We start from the raw sequence: 19,590 nt of genomic DNA, 5'->3' as shown, positions 1-19,590 counted from the left end.
ATTAAAAGATTAAGCAAACGACTATATGGAGAACCCTCAGGGCAAGATTTGATGATTAAATGCCACGGAGATATTTGAGTAACGTGACTGCCCAAACCTAGAGTAATTGTGCTGAGCTAAAATTTAAAAATGGACCTATTATGTTCATTTCCAGCTCCATTTTTTTTTTCGTGCACTCCACCAGAGTGACATTAGATGATTCACTGTTATATATATCATTCTTTTGTAGCTCATACATTGGTCTTTGTTGCTAAAACAGCTTTTATTTAATTCCTCTGTCTTTAAGTCTTCTGATTGGCTATCCCTCCCAAACAGAAGGTATGGACCAATAAAGGTGGAAAGTATTGATAGATGATAGAAGATTTCCATCACTGCATAAATAAAACAGTACAATTATCATGTTACATGTTATGTTCTGTTGTATGATATGTAACTAGTATTTGATATTTTCTCTACCATTTTAGACACAATTTTCATCTTAAATCCTTAAAAATATCTCACTGTTAAACAAAAAAACTCAGAATAACACAAGGAAACATTTCAGACCTTATTTTTAATATCTTTTCATTGACTTTTTTTTAAGTAGGATCTTAGATAATAATAAGTCCTATATGTGAAAATATTAGCAAACTAGCTTTGGCCTTTAAAAATGTCAGTGTGCAAGTAAATGGAGCAGTAATAAAGACACTTCAAAATGAAAACGCGTAAACAGTATCCTGGCAGGGCACATCCACTGAAACTGAAAGGTTTGCTCTTATTTTGAAAGTACAGTCACTGCTAACCAACGAGCACCAACCCGTTCTTGTCATGTGCTTCTCTGCTGCCAGGCTGGGCAGGTAGCTGTTTCTGTTATTACTGTAAAGTCTCATCACTACTCATCTCTATTGTCACCTAGGTGACTCGAATGAAAACAAGCCTTTGGTGGGGGCGGAGGAGGAAGAGGTGGCCAAGATGGGCTGTCCCAGTTTGGGCGAACACACACAGGTAGAAGTGGTCATAGAGGAGTCCTACGAGTTCAAGGTAAGTGTGTGTCTGTGCGTGCCGATACTGCACTAACAATGCCTTTACCAGAGCAGGTGTATGTGAGCGATTCTTCTATCAGATGCATTTTAAGTCCTGCTGGGTCGCTAAAACTAAATGTCCAGTGTCATTCTTTCATTTTGCATTGGATGCATGTAGAGCAACACCTTCTCTGGTAGGATGCTGCTGATTTTTAAAAAGGACCTGCAAAAAATAAGTTAATAATTTATTAACACGATGTTTTCAGAAACTCAAAGAAGTTAAGTCGCTTTCTTTTCAAGCTCCTTCCATCATCTGGATGACTGAGAACCAACACAGACGATATGCTTTCATCATATTTCAGTACAAAACAGGCATTAAACAAGCCTGGCTTTGTTCTTTCATAAATATTTTAACACTAGGAGGCGGGCCTTCCTAGATCTGATCCATTTCTAACTCTGACGAACACCATCGTCACGAGTGTGCAGCCGGGGAAACACAATAACGACACAACGACAGGGCTCTCTGTGGCTTCACGTGGACCCCTAACTGATGCCTGTCTCTTCATCTTGTGTCATCATATCGTTACTTATTTTTCCTGTTAATTGTCATATTCATTTGTCCTCTCATTCGTCATTTTCATCTCTGTTTGGTCTCGAAATGTCACCACTCGTGTGTCTGCGTACAGATTTCATCATCTCACGTGTCCATTTTTTGTCATTTTGTGTGCGTGTGTGTGTGTGTCTGTGTGCAGAGAGCAGTAAATACACTTCTTAGGCATGCTGAAAAGGTAATCCATCATTTTCATGCATGCAAAGCTTGTTCTCTAATCATCTACTGTACAATACTGAAATGTACTAATGGTGCCTGGGTTAATCACATCCCAATCTATAAATCATTAAGCGTTGCCACACATCGAGATTAATTAGTAATTTATCTTACCATGACTGCTAAAATATGGCACATTTACCATTTTATGATGCTTTTAACATAGTAGATAGTAAAAAATTCAGAATTCCCTCCAAGCCCTGTCAGTAAAGTTACAGTAATGACTGCTAGTGCTGTGCTCCTTAGCTGCTGTCAGCTCTTTTACAACATCTTTTATCATCTTTCTTCTCTTGCCTGTTTTAGACTAAAACACTGAAGCAGAATGCCTGAAGGTTTTTTCTTCCTGAATTTTACAGCGAGCATAAGTAAAATGTGGCACGGCTGATTTCACAGCTTTATATTAATTAGCACACCTTATACCTGGAGTACCGGGGCCTGAAAATTTCAATGAATGTATGGTTTGGGTTTTAACCGAAAGGCCTGAAGTCAGCAGTTTCCTCTTTCTGTATAGCTGCGAATGAATTAACAGCTTGAGGGTTGTGTTTTTCCTGTTCTGCCTGATTTGTATGCAATGGCATGGTTGATATTTGTGCGTTTGTATATTTGTGTGTGCGTGTGTATAGAGTACAGTAGATAAGCTGATCAAGAAGACAAACTTGGCCTTGGTGGTGGGAAGCAGCAGCTGGAGGGAACAGTTTGTCAATGCTGTTACAGTCAGTGCAGGTAACACGCACACGCGCACACACACACACACACACACACACACACACACACACACACACAAAGGGCTTCATTTTGATTTATGAACAGTGGTTTTGGCTGACATTTTTCTTGACTTTATTTTTAAAGATGGTGGATGAAGGGAAAGAACTTTTCTTAAAACGTGACATCAGCATTTAATTTGGACCCTTATAGTGTATTTTGATAAGGAGAGATCATCAGAAGGAATTGAAAGTGATTTATTGATATACAGAATTCAGTTTGAGATATTTGGCGGTTAGACCCTGATGGCCCAGCGCAGCAGAACGGGATCTCAGTGGTGATAGGGATTAGAGCAGGACTCCCCAGAGTCTAGACACTGGTGGTGGAGATGAAGATGGAGGCTTGAATGGAGCCTGAGTTGCACGAAGGCAACTGCAAAGAAGAATGACAGATGTACAGTATGCAGAGTGAAAGCTGATTGGTCAGAAGAAGGCCAGCAGAAAGCTGATTGGACTAGACATGTGATGTCACAATCAGCTTGACAGCGTGGGAAAGTGGAAGTGATGTGGATAATCTAAGCTTAGATTATCCATCAACACCTGGGAAGCAGACAGATGAGTGACTACAGATCTTCCCTATTGAACTTACGCATAAGCTTCGTTTATTACATTCATAGTCTGTTTCTTTACTGTCACAGACAGAAGTCTGATTCAGTTTTAGTTATGTAAAGTAGTTTGACATTGTAGGAAATGCAGTACATGGACAAAAGAATATTTCTACCTGCATGTTACTCATGCACATATGGAGTTGCAGTTATGACTGCTTCCACTCTTTGGAGTGTGTCTGTAGGAATTTCTGCCCATTCATCCGAATTGGGGGATACGTAGGCAGAAACTGATGTTGGATGAGAGGGTACTCTGCACGTATTGAATCAGTAGAGCAGGTTTTATATACTATTGAATAATATCCCTTAGAATTCACTTTGGGATATCTTGGACAGAAGAAATGTATCAAAATTACTTGCTAGTTGCTATGGTGACATTTGATTACAGTATCACACTCAAAAAAATTTTCTTTTGCAAATATTTGTAAAGGCAGAAAGTAAGGCTGCATGCTTGACTCTGTAAACTGGTGGGAATGGGACTGAATGAAACAGCTCTCATATATGGGCATAGTATGGGCTACTAGCAAGCTAGATTAGCATAACATAGCACAATTATTGGTACATTATAGCATTTAATTAATACAGCATTTTGTGTTGCTTAAAACAACCCCTCACTCTTAATTTAAATATATTTCTATAATCTCTAAAGCTTATCAATTAATATGACGTAAGTTATTAGCTTCTAATTAAAATGTTAGGTTGGGGAGGTATTTCAGGCAGTTAGCCATTTTGCTTATATTGGGTAGTTTTTGTGAATTACAGCTACATACCAGCTGCTTTTCATCAAGTCATGACTAAAACATTTAAAACAATGTCAAATACAAATTGAGTGAGATTTAAAGTGCTGCTAAATGGGTGCTTTAAGCAAAGCTATAGATCAGCTGTTTTTTAGTCTTTATGCTAATCTAAGCTAATCAAGAGACTTAGGAGATAAATGTGACAAGAAAAGATATCAAACTTCTGTCTCTTACTAGAGTTAAAGCTGAAGTTTATCTGTCTTGTTTCTTCTTTTTGTCTCATTCCTTTTTATTAATCGTCTTGTTACTTTTACTCCGTTTCAATCTCCCACCTACCCAAAGGAGATGATGACGAGGAGGAGAGCGGCGAGGAGCGGCTGCCCTCCTGCTTCGACTACATCATGCACTTCCTCACCGTCTTCTGGAAGGTTCTGTTCGCCTTCGTCCCTCCCACAGAGTACTGGAACGGCTGGGCCTGCTTCATCGTCTCCATATCGCTTATCGGCGTCCTCACCGCAGTCACGGGCGATCTGGCATCTCACTTCGGCTGCACGATAGGACTGAAAGACTCGGTGACGGCTGTGGTGTTTGTAGCGCTGGGAACATCAGTGCCAGGTGAGGATGAGTGGGGAAGAGCCTTATTATTTGACTTTAAATCCCAATCTAAGCACCAAAACATTCACCACCACACGCTCATCAATGGCCAGCTCATCAAACACATCAGAAAACGTGTCTGGGATCTTTATTTCTTTTATATTGTTTCACCTTTCAAACAACTTGGTTAGATTGGGTTAAAATACAAACTTTCAACAATGGTTACAGTGTCTTATCCATGCTGATGATTGGTCAGCATGGATAAATACCACCCGTTTCCTGAGAACACGCTTTTAGCTGGATTGAAAAACCCTGATTTAACCTATTAAGTTCATAACCACCACCTTTGTGTGACCTCTTAGTCTGATTGTGTTAGGGTTAGTTTAGCTAGATAATGAAAAATTAGTTAGACACATGGTTACATTTAGATGTGGTATTGTGGGTTATTATGAGTAATGCCTGTGTATGAGTGCGGTTGTTGAAAACAAGCAGGAAGAAGATTTTCCCAGCTTGCAGCTTGATCTGAATACAGGTATGAGGAGAGGTTTAGCGGGACTCAAACAGAAACAGATGGCTCGGTGTTACGCCACAGTGGTGCAGAGTGATTATTTTCCACGTTTGCCATGTTACAAATTCCTCCCCTCCCATTACACCACACTCGAGCTTTCCGTTTCACCAGACATGAAATGAGCTGCGTCTTCCCTCCAAAGTTCAGATGTAAATAAACAAACACAAGCCTCTCTCCTGCGCCTGATTTCAATAGCAGCCGCTTTGACTTCCAGGATCGAAATCAAAAATATAATTGTAAAACTCCGGCTCCATCACAGCCTTCAGCTTCGGATTTTTTTCTTGCCCGGAGTGGGCAGATCGTCCCCAGACTTTCATTCAATTCCCTGCCTCATTCCTAACGTCAGCAGGTTTATTGTTGCCCCTTCGTATGATTTATAGAAACGGCTCCTGTGCTGCTCTTCCGGGCGGTAACTTGGATGGCTTGTGATGAGGTCTCTGGAAAGTAGTGTTTGAATCAATTCCTTCTACAACCATGTTATGGTGTGTGAAGGGGAATTTTAGATCCGTAAATCAGCGCGTTTCCTTTTGCAAGGTTCTAATGTTTTCATTTTCCCTCTTGTTGTGAATCTCTGATCACTTTCACTCCCAGCCAGATCTCTATCTGTTCCTTCTTTAGTCTCTCATAGTCCCCCCACTTATCTGTTAGGCTCTCATGCCCCATTCTGGTCAATTTGTTACTCTGACTTGGTGTTACCTTACTCCGCTCTTTCTTTCCTCCTCTTAGTGTTTTTGCTATTGGATCATCCATCATTCTGACCTGTGTATGCTGTAGAAATCAGGCGTGCGTGTGGGTAAAAACGTGTGCTTTTCCTGTCGAGGAGCTGCAAGTTAGCATGCAGCATCTCCAGCGGGCCATTATGACTTTCACAGGGAGTGTTTGCTGCCTTCTGCGTGTGTGATCTCCTTAAAACTTGTTAGCAACACTCATCTGCTCTCTCGTTTCCATTTCTCTGACATGCGCCCTTCCCTCCTCCTTCTCGAGATTCATAAAAGCATTTCTGTGTTATTTGATTGGAGACACACTCCAGGATTATCGGCCCAATTTACACAGAATTTGCAGACTCAGGCAATTAGAGAGCAAACGCTGATGGTTTGAAAGCTGCACGCTGCAAAAATGTTTCTGCCTGTTTAAGAGGTTTGCACAGCTCATTTGTAGCCATCTGAGGTATTTAAACGGTAAGTGGTGTTTGATATGTGCATCCGTGGTGAACAAATGCTGACGCTGGTTTGCAGTCTTCATCTCATACGCTGCTTCATACCTGAAGTTTATCTCTGTGTGAACTGATTTTTGACTTTTTGGATAATATTGATTTAGTTGTTGCTCTTCCTTTGGTCTAAATACATGAATTTCACTGTGGAAAGTCCTTTTGGAATTTTGTGGGAAGTTGCTGCAACAGAGGATTTAAATTGTTTTAGTATAACAATAAAAATCTGCACAGCCTCGTTCATCAAATGAGAACTTTTAGATATTTTTGTGACCGTTTAGCAGGAATAGTGTGGACGAAAGGAGTTTATACGAGCCAAATGAAGATGTTCAGAAGATGACACTCCAGTAGGTCTGCGTACATTCACCACAGCATTAAACAGGCTGTTCTCATCATTGTTACCTGTGTGGCTGGCTAGGCAGGACCAGATCGCAGGACTCAGAGACGGGGGATTTAAATCTAAGAGGCAGCTTTATTTGCTGTGATGAAGAAGTCAGATGTGGTGCAAAAATAAAAATTAAAAAAAAAACACTAAAAGAAACAAGTTTAGAACTAAGACTCTTGCAACCAGGACACAATAAAGGAACATGAACTACACACAAGAAACACACTGCAAACATGGAGACCACGACGACCAGAGTGTGACTGAAGACTTAAATACACATGCAGGATAACGAGGGAAACAGGAGAGAAACACAGCAGGAACAAATCAGACGCAACGAGAGAGGGGAAGGAAAACTAAACAATGCATGCAGGACAAGAGACTATCATAACAAGACAGGAAACACTGAGGACAAAACAATAAGGGAAACTAAACCAGAACCACAAAGGATAAACACAAGAATCAGAAACTCATAAACGAAGAAAACTAAACTAGGAAATATGAGAACTCTAAGAATACCACAATAATGACTTATCAAGATTCAAAAAAGTCCACAAACACAAAACACTGGGTCAGAGACCCACAACCATGACAGTTCTGTTTTCTATTTTTAAACATATGAAATTAGGGCTGTGCAATATGACCAAAATCTCATATCCCGATATTAGACATTTATTGTCCCGACAAAGATATATATCACAAAAATTTTAAATTTTCTGTAAATTCTGTGAATCTCGGGTAACTCGACTCGTGTGAAGTGTTTTCAGCTGGGCGTCGTGTACCTGGAGTCGAGTGTTTTCACCGACCAGTTTCCTGCATAATTTGCATAGTACAGTTTTCTGGTCCGTGTCATACTTTTCATAACAAAACCATGTCCATGCTACAGAGGTAGCCCCTCATTTAGAAATAAGGTCCTCGATTTGTTTCAACTGCTCTTCCTGTTTGTCATCATTTCAGTTTATTTTGAAAAATCCCAACAGGATCTTCAGCTTTATTGTGAAAGGTTTATGTGGAAAATAAACAAGTGGACGGCGGAGCCACACGCTGGGTTTACCGTCACTGTTGCTAACAACAACGTGGAAAAACAGTCGCGTATCCGCCTGTAGCGTGGTTATTTTAAATATAAGAGAAAGAGAGAGCTTTAAGAAATTAATAAACTACAGTGACCATCAAAGTCATGAAAAATATTGCCGTAAACAGTTTATTTTGCGACACCACGAAACAAACGATAGCGTAAAATGAAACGATAGACGTTTTCATATCGTCATCCGATATATATCTTATATCGAACAGCCTTATATGAAATAGCAAATAAATGTTCATTGAGCACCTATTGGGATTTAAGTTGCTTTTTAGACAAGTGAAGATATTTCTTTAGCAAACTGATTCCTTTTAAGAAACATTGCTAATTCAGAGTCTGTGATGCTGCTGGATTTTGTCCCACTGCATCTCTAACATGTGTCTGATGATCTTATTTGGAGGCAGTAATGTGGAGTTATATGGCTGCCCCTATGTGCACACACACACTTGTTTTTTGTGTCGTCTACCCCCAGCAGGATTACAGTCCCCCCCCCGAAAAAATTTTGAGGACAGTTTTAATGTTGGGATACGAATTTCAGCTAATCTCACTGACATTCAAATGAAAATTGAGGCTCTTCTCACCAGCCTGTCTAAAAACAGACGTTCAGTAACTGGCAGCAGCTTCCGCCGGTATTCCCTGCCAACCCAGTTGTAGTCTCTCTGCTTTTCATCCAGTTTCTCCTCACATATCCTGCACCACAGAGCACACTTAGTGTACACCTACAGCATTTCACAGCATTTATTACATTGATTTTGGTTGTTCTGATGCCAGAACACAACTGTAAATTGCAGCAGGACTAGTAAATCTTCTCTGAAACTAATGCAAGTGATGTTTAATTCTGCCCAGTGTGCATAAAAAAAACGATATATGGCAAGTGAATCCATTTCTGACAAAAATGTGTATCGCGGAGCAACGCAAACCTCCTGAGGCTTTTTTAAATGCACATAAATTTTGATAATGTAACTCTAAAGGCTCTCGCCTCAAACAGTGACCCAATGTGAACACAGAAATGATCATTCCACAGGGATCCCACAGGGATGGAAATTTCTCTCTAAAGATATAACCTGGACACAGGGCAACCACTGAGCAACCAGCATTAAACCACTGATTCAGCTCCATGGAGCATGATTACAAAAATATGGACTAAGAGACTTTAACTGTGGCTGACAGATTGTTATTTCCTTATGCAGTATACACTCACCGTCCACTTTGTAAGTTGCTTTGATTCAACAGCTCGTCATTGCATGTATCTAATCAGCGAATCACATCACAGCTGCATTTGCGAATGCAGTCATAGTCAAGAAGATCTGCCAAAATTCAAACTGACCATCAGAATGGGGAAGAAAGGTGATTTAAGTGTATTTGATAGTTGTTGGTGCCAGATGTACGGTGGCCCTGAGAGGCCAAACGGACTACAACTTAAGAAAAGACCAGCAATAAGAAAAACGCTGCAAAAACACACAAAACACAATGGAAATCGGAAAAACAAAAACAGAATTAGGAAAAGACAGATTTCCAAAAGCACAAGGGAAGTGTTTCTGGGGAGACAATAACCCGACGGACCAGTTGCAGGCGCCCAAAACATGGTAGATGTGTTTTATTCTCATGATTCATATAATACTGATGACAGATTTTTAGGCTAATAGTTAGGCTAACACAGTTACCGATAGATCCTCCACTTCTTTTAAGTGTCTCCCAGCACAATTCTTATTGCATATTTTGGTTCCTGCAACTGGTCCGTCGGGTTATTGCCTCCCCAGAAACACTTCCCTTGTGCTTTTAGAAATCTATTTTTACCTATTTCTGTTTTCGTTTTTTCTATTTCCGTTTTCATTTCTTCCTATTTCCGTTGTGTTTTGTGTGCTATTGCAGCGTTTTTCTTATTGCTGATCTTTTCTTAAGTTGTAGTCCATTTGGCCTCTCAGGGCCACCTTACAGATGGGCTGAATGTGGGTGCTTTAGAAACAGCAGATTTTCAACACAACCACCTCTTTAAGGTTTACAGAGAATGATCCAAAAAAGCAAAATACCCAATGAGTGTCAGTTCTTTGTCTTGTTGATGCCAGAGGTCAGAGAATGGCTTTCATAGGACTTCATAGGAATTAAACAGTAAGTCAAATAATCACATAATACAATTAAGGTCTGCAGAGGAGCATCTCTGAATGCACAGTGCATCAAACCTTGAAGCAGATTGGCTACAGCAGCGAAAGACCAGGTGCTGCTCCTGTTAGAGCATGATCTCGTGGACAATAGATCACAGGCATTTAAAACTAAACAATATTGTTTGTTTGTATCAATGGTTTCGTTGTAGCAAGGTGTACCTAAAAAAAGTGGCAAGTGAGTGTGTAATCCTTTCAATTACACATACAGTGTTACACATCCGTGATAATATTTATGCAAAAGGAATGGAGGAACTGACCTTTGTGGTTGCAAAGGGGCTTGCAGATACATAGAAACTGTGGGTGTATAAGATGTCAGCAAGTGTTAGGTGATCTACCAAGAGTGAAGAACTGAGTTTGACTTTAACTGACATGTAGGATATTCCCGGAAATGTCAGGATTTCACTCATCAATGACTTCCAGTGTCTGCAACAAACCTTTTTTATAAAATCTTATGTATGACTCCCCATCATCTTCGTGATAGCTGACTGGATAAGCACCAGTGTAACCAAATATCTACTGATTGGATTTGACAGCATTGCATATTTAAATTATGCAGGTTATAAAATCTTCTGCTGTATTTGGCTGTCACCCAAGCATTTGTTCGTCCTTTGTCTGTCTTTGAGTATTATGTCCTCAGTTATCGGTACAGTTGCTTTTCTTCTTCCTAGGTGTTGTAACTTTTTTTTCTTAGACTGATAATCAGTGTCTGCCTGTAAAAAAGAACAACCACTTCACAGTTTTGTCCTGTCTTTATGCTTCTCTTTCCATTCTTGAATGACATGATGTTCACTTGTATGTTTTTAAGTGGAAAACAGTTGTTACCTTTAGCTTTTTGCAGCAGCCTGTGAGCAAGTCCTTCACAAAAATACATCTAAAATTTATTCAATTAAAGTAATTTCCATAGTTTTGGTTGGCACAGTGTCATTGTCTTGTTTTGACGCTAGGTCTATGCTTTGCTTTTATGCCTTGTTCTAATCTTGCACATTGATTTTTCTATTGTAGTTTGAAGCGGTTGCTCTGAGGTTTTGAAAAGATGAACGTAGTAGAAGAAAGAACCCTAAAAATGAGGCAGCATAAAAAAGGGTTTTACAATAAAGCCTTTCTTTCTTTCTTTCTTTCTTTCTTTCTTCTAGACACATTTGCCAGCAAGGTCGCTGCCATCCAGGACCAGTACGCTGACGCCTCCATCGGCAACGTCACCGGCTCCAATGCGGTTAACGTCTTTCTGGGCATTGGCGTGGCATGGACCATCGCTGCCATCGCCTGGCGCTCCAAGGGCAAACCTTTCAAGGTGGACCCAGGAAGTCTGGCCTTCTCTGTCACCCTCTTCACTATCTTAGCTGTGGTGAGCGTGCTCACGCTTCTGTACCGGAGGCGGGCAACAGTCGCCGGTGGCGAGCTGGGTGGGCCGCGGACTTGCAAAATAATAACGTCGCTGATGTTTGTCTCATTGTGGCTGATTTACATCCTGCTGGCTTCCCTGGAGGCCTATTGCCATATACCAGGGTTTTAAATGGAAAGGAAAGCAGAGGGAGAGAGAGGCCCACTGCCAATATGAAAAGAGAGAGAGAGAGAGAGAGAGAGCGATGCAGCAGTCTTGAAAGAGGGAGTCGAGATGGATCGATATGGGCCGACTTTTCAGGAAATCTTTAAATCCGTCCAAAGACTATTTCAGTTTTTCATCAGATGTGTTTTTTCCCTACATTCCTCTCTGTCCTGAAAAACAGAGAGTGAGTCCTCATAAACAGTAAAACTTGCCAAATGTCCAAATTAATAATTATTTATTCTACATTAGACAGGAAGCCCCTCCCTCTGGTCTAGTTATGACGAAACTTCTCGAATACATAAAATTAAAATGTAACATCGTGGAAAAAAGGTATAAAACTGACTTTTGAGGGTGCTTCTAAAATCAGCAGTTGACAACAAAGTGTACAGGCTCATGTTGTCCTAATATACTGCCAAGACAGCTGGAACGAAAAGACGATCAGCTGGCTTCTGAAGAGAAAATAGGTTGAGAGTGAGTATTAAAGTGAGATATAAAAATGGAAAAGATGAGACAAGAAGAAACAGAAATAGAGAAAGAAGAAAGTGTGTATAGCATAAACAAGAATATGTGGTAAAAACCTTTTACTGCCCTGTATTAGTCACTCGTTCGCTCCCTCCACCTTTACTGTATCAGTGGACGCTCCTGTCTGAACATTTGAGCTCTAAAACTGACAGTGACTTCACACTTTTAATCCCTCTTCCACCAAATGCACACAGACACACACACACACTCACATATACACACTCTTGGGGCCCTTGGGTGATTCTGCAGTTGCGGGGACCAAGTTGCGGGCGAGATGAAAAGTGAACATCCTTTCATTTTATTTTATTTTTGTCTTTTTATTCTTTTCTTCCTCAGTACACTGTGCAAAATAGTCCCTACACACACCATACACTTTCCTCAGACCCTTGCTCTTGCCTTACTTTTATCTTCCCCGTAGGAATAAAGTCTTAAAGTTGATGAAATGTTGTAGTCAGCACCGACCGACCTGCCCTCTTTTTAATTGAGCCAGTTTCTGTTTCATTTTGGCATCTGTTTAATGCCAAATTCCCACACTTTTTACTAAACTTTTGAGTGGCGTCACGTGTTGATGTTGTTACCGTGCAATTGTAAAAAATAACAACAATGAAAAACCGTATAAATGCAGCGTGATCTGATAATGGACAAGACAAATTCAAGTGAAGAAATCTCTAAAGTGGGGAGGAAGAACCAACAAGAACAGTCCACCAAGAAAAAGCTGAAGCTTTGTGCACGACACATCGTGAGGTGCATTGTTTACACTTTAAACTACGGATAATGTGAACAACTTTGAGCCAAGCAGGGACTTCTGTGATGCCGTCGATGAACAACACAAGAATCGGAGCGAAGGATCGACTGCGAGACGACGGTGTTGACGACAAATCAGAACCATGACTACAGCCAGTGTTTCTAATTGTACATGATAACAGAAACTGTCGTTGATGTGTGTGCGAGAAGTCATTGATATCCCCTCTATCTTAAGACCCACTCTGTAAGTAAAACTCTGGAGGTATTCAAGAAAGACTCACGTGGACTTTTTTCTCTGAAACAAAGAGAAACGAGAGGACATTTTTAAGGAAACCCAATGCAACAAGAAGAGTGTGAACATAAAACCACAGGAGAGTGAGACACTTTGAAGGAAATGTATGGCAGCTCTGAAATATCACATGACTGTTCTGCTCCAGTCGGGACATTTCTTTGTAATCTAAACAAAAAATTAAAAAAAAAATATATATATATATACATATAAATCACAAGTGTGTGTATCCAAAGATGAGATAGAAGAAAATAGTCACAGATCACGTTTTCAGTGTGCAGTCTACAAGCTGCTGGTTGTAGTTTGTAAAAAAAAAAAAAAAAAAACAAACAAAATAACTGGCAAGAATTTCATAAAAATGTTCACACTACAGATATATGTGGTAAATGATCTGGTATATTTTATGGGTAAAACTGTGCTATTTATTATGTTTTCGTGAAACTTTTTTTTCTGTGAAACTCAGGCGTGGTGTGCGTGGAAGTGAAAGTAAGATATTCAGAATAGCTAAAAGCGAGAATATTAGGCCATGTATCGTGTGAACTGTTTTGTCATCCGTGTCTGTCGTTTAAAGTGTCAAAGCCCAGATCTGCATTATGTGGTGTTAATAGCCCGGTCCTGCCCGGAGGCTGGACCGAAACTGGACAGAAGGGATGGCATATGGCTTGTCAGTGTAGATTATTATTAAACGCTAACTTCCCTTTGTTGAAAACAGTATAGAAAGAGATACTCTGCAGGAAGTGGGCGATTTTTCTCTCAACTACCCACCATGCTGACGGAGATCTTCAAGAAAAATCATCCTGAGATAAACAATAATTTAGCTTTTTGGTTTGTTGACTGACACAAGAATAGGACAGAAAACAACAATTTACCTGCCTGCCATCCTTATTGTTAAATATGGACAGCCCACTCACTGCTGTCAGCCCGTATAAATGCAGACATGACAAAGCCGCCTTAATTTGTGACCAATCCACGCCTCTGATACAGCCCCGCCAAGTTCGGTGGATGTAGAAATGGAAGATAAGTGGGTGATTGGTGCAAACAGGCATTGCTCTATGGGGGTAAACATTCCTGTATCCATTGCAACTTCACTCTTTCTATGGTACATCTTTTGCTGCAGGAAATAAAGGAAGGCTGTTTTCCCCAGCCCACTTTCAATGATAGAGTTTGGACATCTGCCATATTCCTTTTAGCTGCAAAGATTTAACATTGTTCTACAGAAGTTAAACATGATGACATGTCCTGTCCCAACACCTGTAGAAAAGGGCGTTGGTCAAGACGTTTTCAGCCTTTCAGATGCTGAGGTCATGTTAAGTCAACCTAAGGCAACTCTACTGTCCATGTGAAAGGTGGGGATAGTCTGAAAGCCAAATTTTGCAAACTGCCACATTGGGAAGATGTGAACTGGAAGTATTCAGTGGGTTGTTGATAGTTTGTCAGCGTTAATCTCGTTAAAATGACATTAACGCCATAACCGCATTAGCAAATCTCAGTTAGCGAGTTAGCGCGAATCGCCCCACGCATGGGGCTGCACATTGACAATGCGTTAGCTTGTTAATGCGTTAGCTCATTAACACGTTAGCGCCGTCCAGCCCCACGCACGGGGCGATCCGCGCTAACTCGCTAACGGAGATTTGCCGCGTTAATGCGGTTATGGTGTTAACGTCATTTTAACGAGATTAACGCTGACAGCACTAATGATAAGTCACAGTGAAACTAAGATATGTGTGTTTGTACGTTGACATTTGCCTGATAGGTTGAGATAGCGTCCACGCCCCTAACTTTAAGCCTTACCAGTAAAAAAAAACGACAACTTTAAAAATCTCTTGAATTAGTCATATTTGTACGAGGCTAAAATTGCTAATTTCACGGCTGAGGCTGTTCATTTTAACATTTAACATTCACACCCTTTAATGATCTGTAATTATTTGGTCTCAGCACATAATATGTTGAAACCTAGGCCTGAACCCTCCACGACCGAGGTCAGTGTTTCAATGTTTGGCATGACTTGCACATTGCCATGGCCCCTGCCAGCCTCTTACTAGGGCCAAACTCTTTCTTTTTTTCTCAATGACTTAAGCTTCAGTAACAGTTGCCAGTTTCCGAATGAGTGGGCAGGATAATAGTGCTGCTGACGCCACAGGAATACTGGGACGGATTTAGAAATGTAGGCTTTTTAAAGGTTGATAAGCCTTGCTGGAGGACGACTGAAAGTGTTTGCGTGTGTGTGTGAGTTTGTGCGTGTGCCTGCTCTCTAAGTGAATGAAGAAATGCGACCATATTTTTAGTCTTTTGCCTGTTGCTTAGCGACCATCTATCTGCTAGCCGTTGTCTTCTTGACTGTTGCTGGTGTGTGCGAGACACTTCGTGTGTGTGTGTGTGTGTGTGTGTGTGTGTGTGTGTGTGTGTGTGTGTGTGTGTGTGAGAGAGAGAGAGAGAGAGGTTTTCTTATATTTCTCACTTGCCCTTGTTCTAATGAATGTGACAGACTATGGACGACTGTCACGTTTAAAAAAAGGAAATAAGTTGTTTAGCTTTCAGTTCTCATGCAGCTTGATTCTTCCAGAAGATTCTCTAATTTGGTGTTTTGACAATGGTGATAATATATCAGTCCAAAATCTCAAGTCTGTTCGATTAATTTGAGATTATTTGACTGCTCAGACCATTCCAGTCATCTCTCACAACTGATCAGTGGGAACGTTGCTGAGACCACGCCCACCAGGATTTCATTCTAGGACAAAAGTGGCCACATTTGCTTTGCAGTGACCCTTCCACTCACCTAATGGACCTAAACAATGTCAACACAATGCCCCTGTCACACGTATATTACTCAACATGTGTTTTTTGCCTCCCGTCGTTTGCATGTGTATCCATTGTATGTCTGTGTCTGTCTGTGCCTTTTTGTGTGCTGGTGCACCTGTGTGGGTTGTAATCTCCTTACAAGGGCTCACCCCACGTGTCCCTAGCTGACTCCCATATGCTAGATTAATGAATTTGAATGCCAACCTGACCCACAGTAAAAAGGCCTGGAAATTTGATTTTCTCCCTTGTGTACATGCCTGCATGTGCGCCTGAAATGGAGATAGAGAGGCAGGTAAATTGTGGCCGGTACTCTACCCCCATAAGGTGTCTTTGTGTCTGTACCTGTCAAATAAGATTATATATATATAATCGATCTGGCTGTCTATCGAGACTGGAAAGCTGGCACCTTTCTTTAAAAACGAATATGCGTGTGTATGTGAGTGGAGTTTGGCAGTGCCTGTCGTACACTGAGGTCACAGACTCCACATCTCTTGACTGACTGATGACTACAGGCACACACGCTCTTGCACACAATATTTCATCATCAATTCATATGAAAAAATTCAGAAGATGAAAATGGAACCATGTGGAAAAAATCTAACACTTAAAAGTATTTACATTGTGACAACAGCTGTTAAAAATATTTAACTCATTCAATCAAGTGTAATGATATGATTTGCAGTGTGTGTGTGTGTGTGTTCTAGTCCAGCTATCATAGTGAGGACCAGATGGTATTGTAGACCACTACAGTAAGGACATTTTGGAAAGTGAGACCCTTTTGGTCTGTCCTCACTTTTTCAACCGGTTGTGAAAAAAGGGTCTGTGCCTGTGTTTGTTTTGTGGGGTTTAACAGATGTACTGCATCTATCTGAATAGATAATATCTGAATTTTGAAATGGAAAGATTATTTAAGAGTATTTGTTTTCAGGTAAACCTGGAAACCAGCAGCAGTGTTTTGCTACTGTCATTCATTCATTTTTCCAAGATCTATTATTCCATAGTTTGTATTATTTTTCAAACTATTATTTGATCACATAAATATCCAGGAGCTGATCCATGTGGAAAATAGAAGACATGATTAAATTATTTAAAAATAAATAAAAAAAATTAAAAAAAAACATGAATAAATACAGACAAAACACCTAACCTTGAAAAAAATGAATGTTATTCATTACTTATCAGTCTAATGAGCTGAGTATTAATAGTGTAAATCATTACTACAGAGCTATTTGTCAATGATAATTTGGAATATTTTGTCTGTATTCATTTATATAGAGTAAAAATTTATTTCAAGAACTTTGAGTGTCTCGGCGCATGAAGACATCAGTCTGTTTCACACAGTGACGAGTCTGTTGTATACTTTACCAAATGTTTGCTTATATATGTAAAAAATCTGTTGTAACACATGAACAAATTAACAAAGAACACATTTTTAGCATTTTTGTGCTTTGCCACATTTCTGGTTTGAAACCATATGTAGTGTATCCATGTGTGAAAAATAAAAGAGTATTTCTCCCTTTTTTTCCAGTTCTCACCCCCTCCATTGTTAGCCACTACGTTGCTCTCTACCTTATATTTTTTTTAATGTATACTTACGCCGCCCTATTTATGAGCTCACAAAGTGCTTTTTAATATAAACATCTGGTATTTTTTCATTCATTTTATTATTGTGCTTTTCATTGCATTGTTTTGTGTTGTTTTGGTGATTTTTGTAATTGATACAAAAAAAAATCCCTCACAAAGTAGAACAAGAACATAAGAGTGTACTCTTATTGTTTTCATTGTGTGTGTGTGTGTGTGTGTGTGTGTGTGTGTGTGTGTGAGCTGTTCATATCATACTGTGCAAGAGTGTGTTATTGCATGAATTAAAGTCATTCAGAATACAGCGTTCGATGTTGGAAATGTCGTAGTAAAGAGTATTTTTAAATGCTGAAAATGATATGATATGAAACATGATATATAGACCAAACTTTTCTTTTCTTTTTTTTCAAAAATTAAATAAAACGTGACTGGAAAATGCTCAGAAATGTGTTTCTTTTCTAATAATGGAGAGAAAGTCTTTTTTCACCATTAAGATGCTTATTTTAGTAAATAAATCAATCATACTTGAGATAAGTGTTTACCCTGAGTGTATACCTGTAATTGCAATCATCTATAAAAATGTTCATCTACAGTTTCTGCAGCAGACATCCAGAAAAAGCAATATTTTACTTAATTTAGAAAATTAAAAGCCATTTTCAGGCTGAGAGTTTTAAACTTAAAACCAGCTGACAGTTTTTTGTTACATGGTTTGTAACAGTTTTTTCATTAACATTAATATTGGCCTGTAGCTCAAGGATCTAATGATGTGCTACTCTGAGAGTGGGTTACCTGCAAACCTCTGAACATGACTGTGTCATCAGCAAACAAAGTCATCAAAATGATTGGCCATGTTATCACTAAAACAACATTTGTCTATTTGAATATATTTATGTACGGGATGATTAAAGCTCAGGGGGTAGAGTAAGTGGTCTACTGATTGGAAAGTTTGTGGTTCAATCCCCCAAGTTGCTCTCCGATGTATCCATCAGTGTGAATGTAGGTAAGTGTTAGATAGAAAGCTTAAAGTGTTTGTGTGAATGGTTGAGAATTGGTGAATGAGGTATGCTGGGGAGAGTAGAAAAGTGAAATATAAGAACTGGTTCAAGCATTTGTAATATATTGAGATATGAATGAACTAGTTCCTAGAAGATGTGGAGGATAAAAGTATTCAACAGAGATCCAGTATATTACAGTCTGATCATCATGATCTAAGTAACTTATAAAAAGGGAAACAGAACTGAATTCAGTTCTGTGCATGACTTTGTAAAGTTTTGTTTTTTTGTTTTTTGAAATTATAATTGGAGTATTTTAGGGAATTTTTAGATGATGTGGAGGTTGAACACAGTGTTGCAGAAATATTAAGCGGAGTCAAGCAGAATCACACCTGCCACAGACAACTGCCAAATGTGGCCATAAGATGGCAGTAATTTAAAGGATGGATGCAAACAGGTGAGAAGCTTTATGACAAAATTCTTTGAGATGCAATAAGCGACAACGTTGCTGCCAGACACCATGTTGGATTGATCATAGCCAAACTTAACGGCTTTTTTTCAGGTATGACAACATTATACAGGTCAGGTTTTAAAGGAAACATAATCCACTTATCATGCTTTTAATTTGCATTTAGCTGTTTTCCTCCATGACTGTACATATATCCATCTATCCGCTTCCGCTTATCCTTCTCAGGGTCACGGGGGATGCTGGAGCCTATCCCAGCTGTCATAGGGCAAGAGGCGTACACCCTGGACAGGTCTCCAGTCTGTCGCAGGGCTAACAAGCGCGTCATGGACAAAAGTAAAACAGTATGTCGGATGTGCCACGCAATGCTCAATTGATAGGAACTAGTGCGTTAGCGCAGTTAGCTTGTTAACATGTTAATGCCGTCCAGCCCCACGCGGTTGCTCGTTAACGGAGATTTGCCGCCTTATGGCATTAATGTCATTTTAACGAGATTAACGCTGACAGCACTAGTGGGAACACAACAAATATGACTGCACATTTACTCCGACATCATCCTAGTGCAAAGACAAGTGGAAGCAGACAAAAACAACAAGCAGCATGCTACAAACTTTACCCGAGTCATTTAGACAGCCGTTAGCACATGATTCTCCTTATGGGGACCTGATATGTTTAATACGCTGCTGAGAATATAGCCCAGAAGAAGCGTATAGTATAGCTTTTATTT

At 39.8% G+C, this 19,590-nt stretch overlaps 1 protein-coding gene across 2 annotated transcripts in view; it reads left to right on the top strand.

Annotated features, from left to right (window-relative positions):
• slc8a4b (solute carrier family 8 member 4b) overlaps positions 1-17,843 on the top strand; it is a 132,543-nt gene extending 114,700 nt beyond the window's left edge. Inside the window, exons 13-17 of one of the 2 annotated variants that reach the window (XM_085400317.1) lie at positions 896-1,020; positions 1,754-1,789; positions 2,451-2,550; positions 4,273-4,545; positions 11,058-17,843. In XM_085400317.1, coding sequence (XP_085256443.1) covers positions 896-1,020; positions 1,754-1,789; positions 2,451-2,550; positions 4,273-4,545; positions 11,058-11,437 — 914 coding nt within the window. In that variant the 3' untranslated portion in view covers positions 11,438-17,843. The remainder of the gene's footprint in view (positions 1-895; positions 1,021-1,753; positions 1,790-2,450; positions 2,551-4,272; positions 4,546-11,057) is intronic. The other variant, XM_085400318.1, reaches the window with a different exon arrangement.
• Positions 17,844-19,590: the final 1,747 nt, after the last annotated feature.

The sequence above is a fragment of the Rhamphochromis longiceps genome, linkage group LG3, assembly GCF_057381845.1.
Source record: "Rhamphochromis longiceps isolate RC_006_pf linkage group LG3, R_longiceps_female_GT1.1, whole genome shotgun sequence".
NCBI lineage: Eukaryota > Metazoa > Chordata > Actinopteri > Cichliformes > Cichlidae > Rhamphochromis > Rhamphochromis longiceps.
Note: the sequence above shows the minus strand (reverse complement) of the source record. Positions and strands in the feature narration are given on the sequence as shown.